Source organism: Amborella trichopoda, chromosome 12 (assembly GCF_054954075.1).
Source record: "Amborella trichopoda isolate Santa Cruz 75 chromosome 12, AtrichopodaSantaCruz75HAP2 v2.0, whole genome shotgun sequence".
In the NCBI taxonomy this organism is placed as follows: Eukaryota; Viridiplantae; Streptophyta; class Magnoliopsida; order Amborellales; family Amborellaceae; genus Amborella; species Amborella trichopoda.
In genome coordinates this window covers 43,170,329-43,184,592 of record NC_142347.1, presented here as the reverse complement: position 1 = coordinate 43,184,592, position 14,264 = coordinate 43,170,329, and the positions used below count along the sequence as shown (strand labels likewise).

Below are 14,264 nucleotides of genomic sequence, written 5' to 3'. Positions count from 1 at the left end.
TCCAGCAAGATATTGTTATTAGGGTGTGGTTTCCATAAGGTTGCAACCGTAAAGCAATCCATTTAAGGGCACACCTTCAAATATTATCACAACATATAATTTTGATGTAAAATATTCTTAAGATTATCTCAAAATCTATTTTCAAATCTAATTATAAAATTTTAAACTTAAAAAATGATTAAAATCAAGTAGATCTATAAACATATGAAACTCTTGAAAATGGACGGTCTAAATAATATGTTGTAAGATGCACCATTTCTGGGACTTAAAATCTTTTTTTTTCATGGTCATACATCTCGATGTCGAGATGATCAATTAGAGGGTTTTTCAACATTAAAACAACATTTACCAATGGATTTTTTAGGTGCATCCGTGGTTCTATATTTTAAGCTTGTTATTATTACTTTAATAACACTTTTTTTTTTTTTGTTATTATTATTTAACAATAAAGGCCAAGGCGGTTTTCCTTAAAGGATCTTCCATCTTTACTAATCCCAAAATTACCCTTGATTTCTTCATGTATCTCTTCCTCTCAATCAAACGGCTGAGATTCTTTGAGAAGTGGTTCCTTGGATAGCAGCCGTTGATCAGAAATAGCCGGTGATCTGGATCTTCCATGCACGAGAACCTGACGATTGGCCCCACATACAATCTTCCCTCACACGTGTCCCTCAAAGGGGTCAGAATATATTTTTCAGGAAGAAAGTCGTATTACCGTAGAAGATAAGGGGTTTGGTGGACGGTCCAGATGTCTTGATGGCACACTTGAGTTTAACGTGGGCCGTCCGTCTTAATGAATAGCATGGACCTAAGAGTTAGAGGAAAACCAAGAATCGTAGTACGTGCCGCGCCTCAATTATAAAAGGAGGAGGTTCCTATATATAAGGCCTAGGTTTTATGAAAACAAAATAAAGTTTCACCTCGAATCCTCGATAGCAATTTCGGCAAAGGAAATCTCCACGGTGGCTAAAAGATCAATTTCTAATGGCAACAATAAATTTGAAACTGAGAAAATGGTACATATCTTGTATATCTGGGAACACATATTGTAGGGTGATATCAACGGTCTAGATATTCTAATATATACTATTTTTAGAGTTTGAAATTCTTATTTTTTTTTACAACCATAATGTTCAAGTCGAGATCATTGATGTAAAGACTTTTCAATGCTTGAATTGAAATTTTATTCCATTATTAAAGAGATTAGGAAGGTTGGAGAGAGAGAGATGATTTTGGATCCTTAGCTGTAAAAAAAGAGATAGGAAGGATATCGCTACTATTAGTAACAATTATCTCTAATATTGATTTGTTTTTATTTAAGAACATCAAGGGACAATGATCATGGAATACAACCCACCTCCTTTAGGGTTAAAAGAAAGCTCTTGGCTGTCTACCTAACATAAAGGACAATAATATCTTTAATAAATCAGGATAATATAGGCCTCTTCGATATTATCTCCATAACAACCTTAGATGACATAATACTAATTTTGATTTAAAAAAATTCAAGTAAAAGATCCCTTTACCTAAAAAACATCAAAAATTATAATCTTAACATTTTTTATTGCAAAATTTTTGAAAAACCTTAAAGACATTCTAAAATCTAAAATTTTAACAATCAGTCATTGTTGTCCAAGAATACATCAAAACTGTCATCCAAATTTTAATTTTTGAAAGAGATTTGAAACATACTCAAATTTTCACTTGCACATAGCGTCAGTTGAAAAAACTTAACCAAATAAAAGGCTCTCATAGCAAATTTTTATTTATTGCTTGGTAGAGAGTCTAAGAATATGAAATAACATTCATATATTAACTTTTCAATAAATACTCGATAAAAATGACGCAATTGGTAATATCTTAACAAAATTTGTCGACGATAATGATAATTGTCACTAAGAGGAACTAAAATTAAAGGGCTAGGGAAGAAACTAAAGTTAGTTTAGGGAGAGATTAAAATGGGGAGAGAGAGTGTTAAATGAAGAAAGAGAGTGTTAAAGATTAAAATTAGAAGCCACTGACTAAAATGAGCCTGCCTGGGAGGAAAGAGATGCTAAATATAGAAGTTTGAGACTAAAATGAGAAGGCAAAGAGACACTAAAACTGGAGGACTAGACATTGCAAGATATGGTTGATAATATAAGGATTTAGAGAAGGAGGTGTAGAAAAAGACCTTTAAAAGAAGTGCACCTTACTTCTACAGTGTAGAGGTGCAATCCTTATATAAAAGACCTTTTAAAAGACGTGCACCTTACTTCTACAGTGTAGAGTTGCAATCCTTATATAAAAGACCTTTTAAAAGACGTGCACCAACTTCTATAGTGTAGAGTTGCAATCCTTATGTAAAAGACCTTTTAAAAGACGTGCACCTTACTTCTATAGTGTAGAGTTGCAATCCTTATATAAAAGACATTTTAAAAGACGTGCACCTACTTCTATAGTGTAGAGTTGCAATCCTTATGTAAACTTTTCTCTTGAAAGAATGAAAAAGTTAACCCTACATTGTAAAATCAAGGCACACATACAAAATGTATGGAAACGGGGTGTTTAGATGCTGAAAAATCATCCAATTGTACATCTAGATTTCAAGATGATTAGATATGAAAATAATAATAATTTAAGTCTTTAAAATGACGCATCTTGTAACATGTTATCTAGATCTTCCATTTTTAACATTTTCAAATATTTGTAGGTTTGTTTGATCTGCATTAATTTTTAGTTTTAAATTTTCATAATTAGATTTGAAATAGATTTTCAGATCTTCATTCCACACCAAGCTTACATCGGTCAATAACATTGTTTTTAGAAAGATTACATCTTTCAATAACATTTAGAGGTGTGGCTTACTTAGATTGTTCAAGATTAGTGTAATAAGGAGCTTAGGCTGTTTTGGAGATTAAAAGATCTTTATGGATGGAATCATAGATGTTAGTAATTCGATGACAGTTTCATTCAAGCACGTATATGGATGGGCTAATAAGATGGTTGATGGCTTAGATTTGGAGTGGATTTACAAAATCTTATCCAAGTGCGAGTTTGTTACCTTGATTTTATTATAATTATCTGTTATAGTAACAACTAATATTGTCAAAAAAAAAAAGAAAAAAAGAAAAAAAGATCCACACTTTATAAACTTCACCCTTAAACAACAAATAAGGCAATAACACAAAAGAATTATATATAATGAGACTATTTATTTTTGGGGGGTCATAATTGCTTTTAACCATATGATGTGAAGTCTGGATATATCATAAAATTTGAAAAAATTTATTTTAAATTTTGAGCTTGGTCAATAATATACACGAAAATTTTACATCGAAAATTTTAAATATTAATTGTGACCGCCTTGGGTTCATCCTCCCATTGTATGCCTTAGAAAAGCGATATATGAATGAAGAGACTCCCAATACCAAAGGAAACCAAGAGAGCGAAAAACACAAAGTAAACGAAAAAATTAGAGATTGAAGAGTGAGAAACTCTGAACAAGTCGGTCCACACGAAGATTTCCAGTAAAACATTGAATGAAGAAGGCCAACACCTTACAAAACACAGGAATTAAAACCCCCCACTTTTGATTCCTCTCTCTCTCTTCCTTTCCCATTGTACACAAAAGTCACCAGCCCGCCCTATTGCACGTCTGCCCAAGAGCCACAGATCCCCTTCCTCTTCGATCCCTTCCTTATTTAAGGCCTTGGAGTCCCATAAATCAAAGCTCTTTCTTTCTCCTTCCTCCCCCATTTCTCTCTTCCTCTCTCTAAACATGTCCACCAAAACCCAGAGGTACACCACGCCCCAGCCTTGCCCCCATCTCTCAGATTACAGAGCGAAACATGGCCTCAAAGGTTACAGAGTCCTTCAAAAGTGCCTAAAGTTTGGACCTTTAGGGAAAACCTCCATTAAGAGAGAGCAAAACCAGATACCCAAATGCTCTTTTTGCCTGAAAAGCCATGGAAGACTCTTTGTTTGCTTGATCTGTGCTAATGTCTCCTGTTGTGGTTCCCCCAATTCAAACCATGCCCATCTACACTCTCGATCAGAGGTTGGCCATGAAATTGCAGTGGATATAGAGAGAGCAGAGCTATTTTGCTGCGTTTGTTGTGACCAAGTTTATGATCCAGAGTTTGACATGACTGTTATGTTTGCTCAGATAATGGTTTTGCCAAAAGCCATTAATGGGGGCTCGGAGTATTCGAGCAAGAGGAGGAAGATTGATTACAAGCAATGGGTACCCAATTCGAGAGAGCTGCTTTTGATGCAACGGGGTTCCAGCCCTTTGGGTAATTCATGTTTTCCATGGGGTTTACGGGGTCTGAACAATCTGGGCAATACTTGTTTCATGAATTCGGTTCTCCAAGCTTTGCTTCATACTCCACCTCTGAGAAATTACTTTCTCAGTGATCGCCATAACCGGAAACTTTGTCAAAAGAGCTCACCTTCTGGTCTTTGTTTGGCTTGTGATATGGATGCGATTTTCTCAGCTGTGTTTTCGGGTGATCGCAAACCATATAGTCCTGCAAAATTCCTTTACAGGTTGGGCATTGGTTTTTCTAGTTTGCATGGTTGGTTTTAGAAAGAGAAACAGTAAAAAAAGCCTGCTTTTCGTTAGATGAATTGGATCATTATCAATATGATGTCCTATTTCACTGGAAACTCTATTAGATATGATTTTTTTGGTGATTTGGGTGAAATCCGAATATGGTTATGACCTCCATCCTCTGAGTTATAAAATAGATTGGTTTTGGGTAGATCAGTAGGATGTGTCTTGCCTAGGCATGTTTATGTTTGTGTGGGAGCTGGTTATGATTGGATCAGATTGATTCCAGTTTCGGTTTTCTGGATTTTTTTTATGATCTCAAGTTCCGTTACAGGTCCAGCATTGATATTTCTAGTGATGATGATTAGTTTTAGGGAGAGAGAGAGTGAGTGATTGTAAAAATAGGTTAGTTTTGGGTTAGAAGAATTATGATTAGTATTAATGAGAGATTGACTGTGAAATAGGCGGGTTTTTTAGTAGATGAATTGGATCATTGTTTATGTGGTGTACGTTCCCATTGCATTATCTGTATATGAATGATGAGAGGTATTTCTATTAAATTTTTGTGAATCGTAAATGAAATTTGAATTTCTGAGATTTGGGTAAAGACGTTGTTCGAGGGTTAAATTTAGGGAGGCCTGGACGCATGATCTTGGTTGATCTTTTTCTTTTTTCCTTTTCTTTTCTTTTTGCTTCCTGTTTTTTGGGCATGGGCAATTTGTCTGTTATTGTGCATTGGTCTACAAATCCAATGTGGTTACTGCTATTATATATTCTAAGCATTTCTGCCTCGTGGGTTTCTTGCTATTTTCTTAATGTCCTTTACCAAATTTGGTTAAGGTTCAAGAATATGCAGAAATCTCCATTATGTTTTTTGGTATAGCCATTCACTTTTCTGATTATCCTTTCATAATTTTCTGATTGTGCCATTTGTTTGAGAATATTCTCCAGCAGCTCCAAGTGGAGACACCTTTTTGTTTCATGCATCCCTTTCATTTCCTTTTGGGTATTAATCATGAGAATTAATGGATAGCACTTAAATACTAAGTTTTTTGTTTTTCCCTTTGTATTGGATGGCTCTTTGTAGTCATGCTCAGCTTCAAACTCTTATCCTTTTTTTTTTTTTTTTCTTGAATGCCTAGCTTGTTCATGTACTCACTTTATAGAAATATTGTCTTTATTGTACGTACTGTACTCTCTCTCTCTCTCTCTCTCTCTCTCTCTCTCTCTCTGTAAACTGAAAAACATTGCTTGTATGGTGCATAGTGTATGCTCTCTCTCTCTCTCTCTATGTAAACTGAAAAACATTGCTTGTATGGTGCATAGTGTATGCTCTCTCTCTCTCTCTCTCTCTATGTAAACTGAAAAACGTTGTTTGTATGGTGCATAGTATATGCTCTCTCTCTCTCTATAAATCACTGTACTGCCTCCAAAATCATACTTTTGGGCTTTTGGCTGCATTGTATGTAGAGGTATGTGTAGTTAAAGAGCTCATTATAGGACTTGGTGTTCTGGCAGCTGGTGGCAACATGCAGCAAATCTTGCAAGTTATGAGCAGCAGGACGCTCATGAATTTTTCATGTCAATGCTTGATGGTATTCATGAAAGAGAGGAAAGAGACCAACGAGGCCCTCGAACAGAAGGTAATTTTTGTTCCCCATGATGAATTAAATCATACTTTCTGCTTTGCTCCTCTTATATATTTTTGTGTTAAGTAACAAAATATACTGATTTGAATCTCCACTTATAATGTTGATTGTGCACTTATGTATCTGCTTAAGGCCAATGTTTAGTTAGCTTAATTGATTAACAAAACTTGCAAACTAACATTTAGTCATTAGTGAGCTCAATTCATTAATAAAGACTTTATTTTGAATGTTAAACCTGATTTTTGCTAAATTTTGTACATTAGAAGTCTCTCTCTCTTCCGCCCCTTCTCTCCCCACCCATGCAGACATATATATGCATATATCAATTATCAATTACCAAATGGAAAAGAAATCTTTCTCTCAAATCACATTTGCCATATATATATATATATATATATATATAGGTTGAGGTTTGTGTTGCCTCCTTATATTGTAGACTAAGGCACATCTCTAAAATTTGCTTGGAGATGTCATTCCGGCATCAGAAACCGTATGATGGATTGAAATCTATTTTCATCCCTATTTATAAAATTTAAAATTTTGAAAATGGCACAGATCAAACAGATCAATAAACACTTGAAAATCTTGAACATGGACGGTCCGAATAACTTGTTGTGCTATTTTTTGGGTCTAGAGTTTTTTTTTTCTTCATGTCCGGTCGATATTTTTTCTTAATATCGAGATCGAGATGATTAATTGGATGGTTCTTCAACATCAGAAGACTCTCTTATGTAGGATTTTTAGGTGCACCTTAATTGAAATAGTATAAGCTTGGAGTATTATATAAACTTTTTCCATATATATATATATATATATATATATATATATATATATATAAGCCTCAAACTTGAACAATCAAAGTAAGGCATACTTTCAAACCGTGCCTAAAGATGCAGTTTTGGTGTTGAAAAACCTTTCTATGGCCTGGAATCTATTTTCTCCCATCATTATGAAATTTATAGCTTCAAACTTGACAGAGATGGAATAGATCTATAAGCACTTGAAATTCTTGAAAATGGATATTTCAAATAATTCGTTATAAGATATACTATTTGCTTGACTTGAAATCCCTTGTTTCCTTATCCATACATCTTGAGGTCTTGAAATCATTTTTTTCATATCAATACAACTTGAGGACGAGATGATGTCTTCTAGAGTTGGAACAACCTTTCCGAGTGGATTTTTAATGGGCTTCTTTTTTCTACATTATAAGGTTGACATCTTATATAAACGTTTTCCGTACATATATACACACATATGCATACCCAAACTTTGTAATAAGATGCAATTTTGGCATTGAAAATTCTTAGGATGGCATGAGAATCTATTTTCATCTCTAATTATAAAATTTTAAACTCGAAAAATGGTTCAAATCAAGCTGATCTATAACCGTATGAAAATCATGAAAATGGCTGGTCCAAGATGTACTATTTTTGGGACTTGAAAATCGTTCTTTCTCCATTTTCATACATCTTTATGTTGAGCTGATTAATTAGATGTTTTTTCAACATAAAAAACAACCTTTTTCAAGGGATTTTTGAGGTGTACCTTAATTCTACATTTTAAGGTGTTAACCTTATATAAATTTTTTCCTATATATATATATAGGACAACACTACGCCACGCCTATAGGCAAAAATGAACAGTGATTTCGCCTACCTCCATCACTGTTCAAAGTTCATTGCGCGGTCACGATTGTCCGGTAGTGTTTTATTTTTTATTTTTTTTCTACAAATCGGAATGACCTGAAATTTGGAACGTGTATTCATAAAAAATAGGGGAATCTTCAAAAATTATAAAAAAAATATTTTACATGAAAAAATTGACCAAAACACCCCCAAAAAGTTTTGGGGGTATTTTGGTCAATTTAATTTTAGTGGATATTTTTTTTTATATTTTTATTAGATGCGCCTCAATAATATGTACATACCCTCCAAATTTCAGGTCATTTTGATTTATAGAAAAAAAAAATGAAAAATAAAACACTACTAGACAATCGTGACCGCACGATGAAATTTGGATGGTGATGAGGGTAGGAGAAATTAACATTCACTTTCGCCTATAGGCATTGGAAAGACTTTTCCATATATATATATATATATATATATATATATATATATATATATATATATATATATATATATATGTGATGAATTTTTGCCAAAATCATGCTTCTTTTTTTGTCTAGTGACAAACGTTTTCTTACATGAAAGTATGCACGGGAGAAACACTAAAGCATAAGATGCTGATTACTTGTTTTCTTTGAACACTTAGAAATTAAAGCTAATCTTGCTTTCCTGATGAATTGAGAATGTTATTTATTTGAATAACTAGTTATTCTAATAGATACTTGTCAAGAAAAAAATGTTGCTTACTATTCTATTGATAGCTGACACTGGCTGACAGAACAGGCAATGGAGATTGCTATTGCGTAGCCCACCGAGTCTTCTCAGGAGTCTTGAGATCAGATGTCACTTGCACAGTTTGTGGTTTTACTTCCACGACTTATGACCCTTGTGTTGACATCTCTCTAGACCTAGATCCATATTATGGGGGTTCTTCGATGGTGACTGATAAGTCTCTAGGGAAAGGCTCTGGAACCTCGACCCTTATTGGTTGCTTGGATCGATTCACTCGTCCTGAAAAGCTTGGCTCTGATCAGAAATTCTTTTGTCAAAACTGCCAAATTAGACAAGAATCACTAAAGCAAATGTCCATAAGAAGGCTTCCTTTGGTCTTATGCTTCCATATCAAGAGATTTGAGCACTCTTCAATAAGAAACATGTCCAAGAAGGTTGACCGATATTTGCAATTCCCCTTCTCTCTTGACATGGCTCCTTATCTCTCTTCTTCCATTATAAGAAACAGGTTTGGCAATAGGATTTTCATATTTGAAGGTGACGAGCCAGATGCTTGCTCGGATTCTTCATCTGAATTTGAGTTATTTGCAGTAGTTACTCACACTGGTAAGCTTGAAGCTGGCCACTATGTGACCTATTTGAGGCTAAGGAATCAGTGGTACAAGTGTGATGATGCCTGGATTACTCAGGTTAGTGAGAGAGTTGTGAGAGCTTCACAGGGTTACATGATGTACTATGTCCAAAAGATGTTCTATTACAAGGCGAGTGATGACTTGAGCTCTTTGCCTGAACAAAACCATCGGTCCTGAGGATATGGAAAGTGATGGAACTCTGGACCTTGGGCTTGTGCGGTGAAGTTTGATGCCAGATCTTTTGTTGAAGAGAGAAAATACCATCAGAAGTATGTCCTCTCTTCTTCATGGGGCCAAAGAGAAGCTAAGTTTTTGAAGCAGTCGTTTGGCAATAGAGAGAGAGAGAGAGAGAGAGAGAGAGAGAGAGATTGTTGTAGGTTTTGAGATTTGTAATGCTATTTATACTGGCTGGTTTGTCCTGCCTTCGAAGAATTGTGAAACAAAGGTCAGACCCAAAAGAGGAAAAAGCAGAAGCTGAAGAGATTCAATTCCAGTGAGGACCCAAAAGAAGAGAAAGCAGAAGCTGAAGAGATTCAATTTGAGTGCGGTTGCAAGACCTAAATCTTTTCAGGTTTCATGGGGCTTCGTGGTCAATGAAGATTTTGAATTCGAGACCATTCTTCTTGCTTTCAAGAAGTGGATCAACTGGTTCAGAGATAATTTACAATGTAGGCTGACTCTGTAATTAAATGAGAAAGCCTGGTCATGAAGCTTGTTGTTATTAGTTATAGACATCAAAATATGATTTCTTTGATTCGTTTTTCCCTGCCCGTCTCTTGCGCCACACTGAAAACTGTATAGAATGCTTTGGTTTTTCTTCTGATACCAAATACACAATTGGTGAGTGAATTATCTACTCTTCCAAAACTTTTATGCTTTGTAGTGTCGAGTTTTCCTTCATAAATTCATTAGCCTTTTGTCTAATTTCTTCTGTGATTGTGTTTATTAATTAGCGTCATTAGAAGTAAGAGCAAAGTTTTATTGAAATTTAATTGACACTTGATTTATTGGATTATGATGAGCTTAAGTAAAAGCAAAATTTGTCCTTTTAGCCACGTTTCTAAATTTCTTGTGCATGGTACTCATTTGTATTTTTTACTAGGGGGTTGAGGCCGAGTTGGCACTTGGAGTGCAGGATTAGTTTTGTTTTTTGAATTTCTTTTTGAGGTTGAGGCCTATCTAGCACTTTTATCCCTAAATCTTTTTTAGAGGTTTGATGCCGTTCCGACCGGATCAGCCTCAATGGACTTATCAGGTATATATGTCCTTAATCAGGTGGAAATTTTAATTGGGGAATCCATGCTATAGTGTGTACCTGTAGGGATCAGCTTCAATGGACTTATCAGGTATTTATGTCAGGTGGAAATTTTAATTGGGGAATCCATGCTGTAGTGTGTACCTGTAAGTATGATAGATAATTTGTGACTTCAATAAATGTTTCCTTTTCATGACACAAATATAAGTGACTTGTAAATTAGATGAGGTCTTGGATATCTCGAGAGCCCACCATAACCAAGGTGTTTTACTCACTTGGTAGATTGACAGTAATTGGGCTAATTAAATGGAGACAGTAATTGGGCTAATTAAATGGACTGAGAGAAAGCCAAGTGGGAAATAAGCACACTAGGTTCTACTTCGATGCAGAGAAGGTAAGTTGGTGAATATTAATGGATCAATTTGTAAAGAGAGAGATGATCATTCTTTTTCTTTTAGGTAATTCAGTAAGGAAGATGAGGATGTTGAGATGGATGAGTGGCCAGACAAGAAGGGATAGAATTGGAAATGAATCTATTCGGAGGAATTTAGGTTGGGCATCAATAGACGATAAGTTGACAGAGAATAGATTTAGGTGGGTTGACCATTTGTGGTGCCGACCAAGTACAACATCTATTAAGAAGTGTGAGTTAGTTCAAGTGAAAAGATGGAAGAGGGCAATGACTAGGCTCAAAAGGACGTGGTTGGAGTAGTCCGAAAATATATGAGGATTAATGACCTCACTGATAATATGCTATTTAATAGAGCAGAATGGCAGAATGAGATTTATGTAGCTGATCTAATTAATTAAGAAAAGGCTATGATGATGATGATGAATTCAATGGAGAAGATATGTTCCTTTATGTTCTTTTAAATAATTTAAGAGTTGTTTCTTTTTAAGGTGTTAGTGGGGAATGAAAACCTCAATATGGTGACTAAAGTGTGGGGGTACTACCATTACGACCCAGCCCTTTTCTCACATAGAGATTATCGTTATTGCTAGGAGAGTTATGCTTGGTAGTTGAGGCACCTCTAAACTAGAGACTGAGAGGGAGAGTTTGTTACATACTGTTACTTTAGTTCTTCACCACTGAAAAATAAAGGACTAGGAAAAGGTATAAATATGATCCATATGGGCATAACAAACATGACCTCTGTGAGCTTTATCACTGTCTAGTCGGTTCGTTGGGGGGTGGGATCAACTTTCTCCCGTACCACGCAAGTCCAACCCAATTTCTGCTCTCTCTCAAAACCCAAAGTCCGAACCGTACCCTCTCTCTCTGGGTTGTATTTTTTTTAAAAAATTATATACACCTTTCGAGTTGGATTTTCTAGACAACTTCTCCCAACTACTTTTTAAATCACTCAATAAACCCTAACAATGTTTTTTATATTGGTTATCCCCAAATCAAAAGTAAGCTCAAATAAAGACCAAACTACCCTCTTTTTCGTAATGTCCACGCACTTTAGTGCGTCGTCTAGATGCACTCACGGTCTGGCACATATTTTTTGTGGTCCAACACATGTTCTTTGCGGTCTGACAACTTGTTTTCTGGATGCACTCTACAGTCGGGCACTTTTTCTATAGAGTCTGGCAAGTTTTCTATGCGGTCCGATACTTTCTCAATACAGTTCGGCATAGCGTATTCTAGACACCCTTTCGATCCGATAATGTGATGCCGTTGTGTACAATCAATGACATTTTCATCCTTACAACTGTGACTTTTTTACTTCTGCTCACAACATTTGGATTTGGGGAAAGCTTTCAGTAGAAGTATTGCAAATGTTGCGAGCATAGGTCAATTTAATGGTTTTGAAGTTTCATGAACATGCCCGCATATTTCACATTTACAGTATGCAGATGATACATTGTTTTTTTTGTGATGCTTCAATGGATCAAATTTTGCCTACGAGGAGGATGCTGTTATGTTGTGAAGGATGCTGTTATGTTGTGAAATACGTTTGGGACTTAAGGTAAATTTTGAAAAAACTCTACCATAGGAGTGTCTTATGAGGGAGGTGTGGTCTCATCTTTGGCGGATTTGTTGGGTTGTAAAATAGATGAGTTTCCTATTACATATTTGGATTTACCTTTATTTGATAGGAGATAGCATAAATATGTGTGGATCCGATATTGGAAAGGACGCACACGAAACTGGATTTGTGGAAATCGAAGAATTTGTCTTTGGGTTGGAGAACGGCTTTAATTAAGTTGTCGTCATCGAATATGCTGATTTTCTAGATGTCTTTGTTTGTGATGCCAACATCAGTTTCTAATAATATTGAGAGGCTTATGAGGAATTATTTATGGATCAGGGGAATTTGGGAAGAAATATCGTTTGGTAAGTTGGGATAGAGTTTTTACTCATGTCTCTGAAGGGTGATTGGGTATTAGAAGAGTCAAATTTGCTAATCAAGTACTTTTGGCAAAATAGTGGTGGAGGTCAATGGATGGTGAGGAGCTTTATGGAAAGACGTTGTGAAGGCTAAGTATAGTCAGGATAGAAATGATTTGTGTTTAGGAGGGATTGAAGGATCTTGATATCAGTTGGGGGTTTGGAAAAGTATCCTTCAAAATAGGAATTTTATGATCAATTATTCGCGATGGGAGGTTGAAGGTGGTTCACGTTTGGCACGGTAAATGGCTGGCAGATGTTCCATTGAAGTGGGTATTTCCATTGATTTTTAATGCTGCAACTAACCCTTTGGCTAAGGTTAGTGAAGTGATTAATAAGGAAAAAGGCTATGTGGGAAGTTAATTGTCTTTATAATAGAGTTAACAATGAATTTATAAGACAATTGGTTGAACTACTTAATTTGTTAGAAAATGTAAAACTATTCCAAAGATATCAGGATGAATTAGTGTGGGAAATTCAAAGTGATGAAACTTTTCAGTAAAGTCTGCTAATAACTTATTGTTCCATGATTGGATACGATGGAATAGGTGCTCTTTGCATAAGATCTGGTCTTGGCATGTTATGCAAAAAGTGAAAGTGTTCTTTTGGGTATTGTTTCAAGCCCTTGGCAGTGGATAAGCTTGTGAGAAGGGCTAGCGTTTTAACTACTATTTGCTTGCTTTGCAATGAGAATGAGGAGATGAGGAGAGTGGGGATCACTTATTTTTTCATTGTCCATTTGCCTATGGAAATATGGTGTTGGTTTTTCAGAAAGTTGGGTATTGTGAGCTCAATTCCACTGAGTCACATGAATATAATTAAGCAATTGAGTCATGTGATGGGTTGCCTAAAGTGGGTGGCTTGATGTTTCAAATTGGTATGGCAGCAATTTATAGGAGGTGTGGATAAAAAGAAATAAAAGAGCTTTTCACTGAGCATCAATGGAGAGAGATATGGTTTAAAAACGAATCCAACGTACTTTATGAAGTTGGTTTTCTGTTACAAAAGGATGTGGTGTTTTTAAGGTTGATAAGGAGGTGAATGTTATTAACCTTATACAAGACAATGTGATAAAGGATTGACCTAGAGGGAGATGAGAAGTTCCGGTGCTAGGAAGCATCAAATTGAATTGTGATGGGAGCTCATTTGAGAATCTGAGACCAGCTAGAGATAGGGGTATTGTCTGAGATTATTGTGGCGAAAGTGTGTATTGTTTTGCTAGTCATTGTAGTAATAAAACTACAAATGAAGCTGAACTTTTAGCAATATTATAAGGCCTAAAATCATAAAGGAGAGAAGCATCCTTTTACCTTGTGTGGTTGAAAGGGACTCAATCAATGTAATCAAGTGGTGCAACTCGACCCTCATGGAGATTGAGATCGATATGGTTGGAAGTTTATAGAGATTTCACATGGGTTGTATGTTTCCTTTAGATATAT

General features: G+C 35.5%; 1 protein-coding gene across 2 annotated transcripts; it reads left to right on the top strand.

Moving 5' to 3' along the window:
• The first annotated feature begins 3,399 nt into the window (after positions 1 to 3,399).
• UBP22 (ubiquitin-specific protease 22) lies at positions 3,400 to 10,099 on the top strand. 2 transcript variants are annotated; one of them, XM_006845338.4, is made up of 3 exons: positions 3,400 to 4,530; positions 6,053 to 6,177; positions 8,595 to 10,099. In XM_006845338.4, the coding sequence occupies exons 1-3, from the start codon at positions 3,761 to 3,763 to the stop codon at positions 9,350 to 9,352; spliced, it is 1,653 nt and encodes a 550-aa protein (XP_006845401.2). In that variant the 5' UTR covers positions 3,400 to 3,760; the 3' UTR covers positions 9,353 to 10,099. The 2 variants fall into 2 exon arrangements, with proteins under 2 accessions (XP_006845401.2, XP_088709953.1); XM_088853827.1 differs by having other exon boundaries at positions 3,412 to 4,530; positions 8,590 to 10,099.
• Positions 10,100 to 14,264: the final 4,165 nt, after the last annotated feature.

Coding starts and splice junctions, on each gene's coding strand:
- UBP22 (XM_006845338.4), top strand. CDS start 3,761: ATGTCCACCAAAACCCAGAGGTACACCACGCCCCAGCCTTGCCCCCAT. Junction 4,531..6,052: donor CCTGCAAAATTCCTTTACAG/GTTGGGCATTGG, acceptor GTGTTCTGGCAG/CTGGTGGCAACATGCAGCAA. Junction 6,178..8,594: donor ACGAGGCCCTCGAACAGAAG/GTAATTTTTGTT, acceptor CTGACAGAACAG/GCAATGGAGATTGCTATTGC.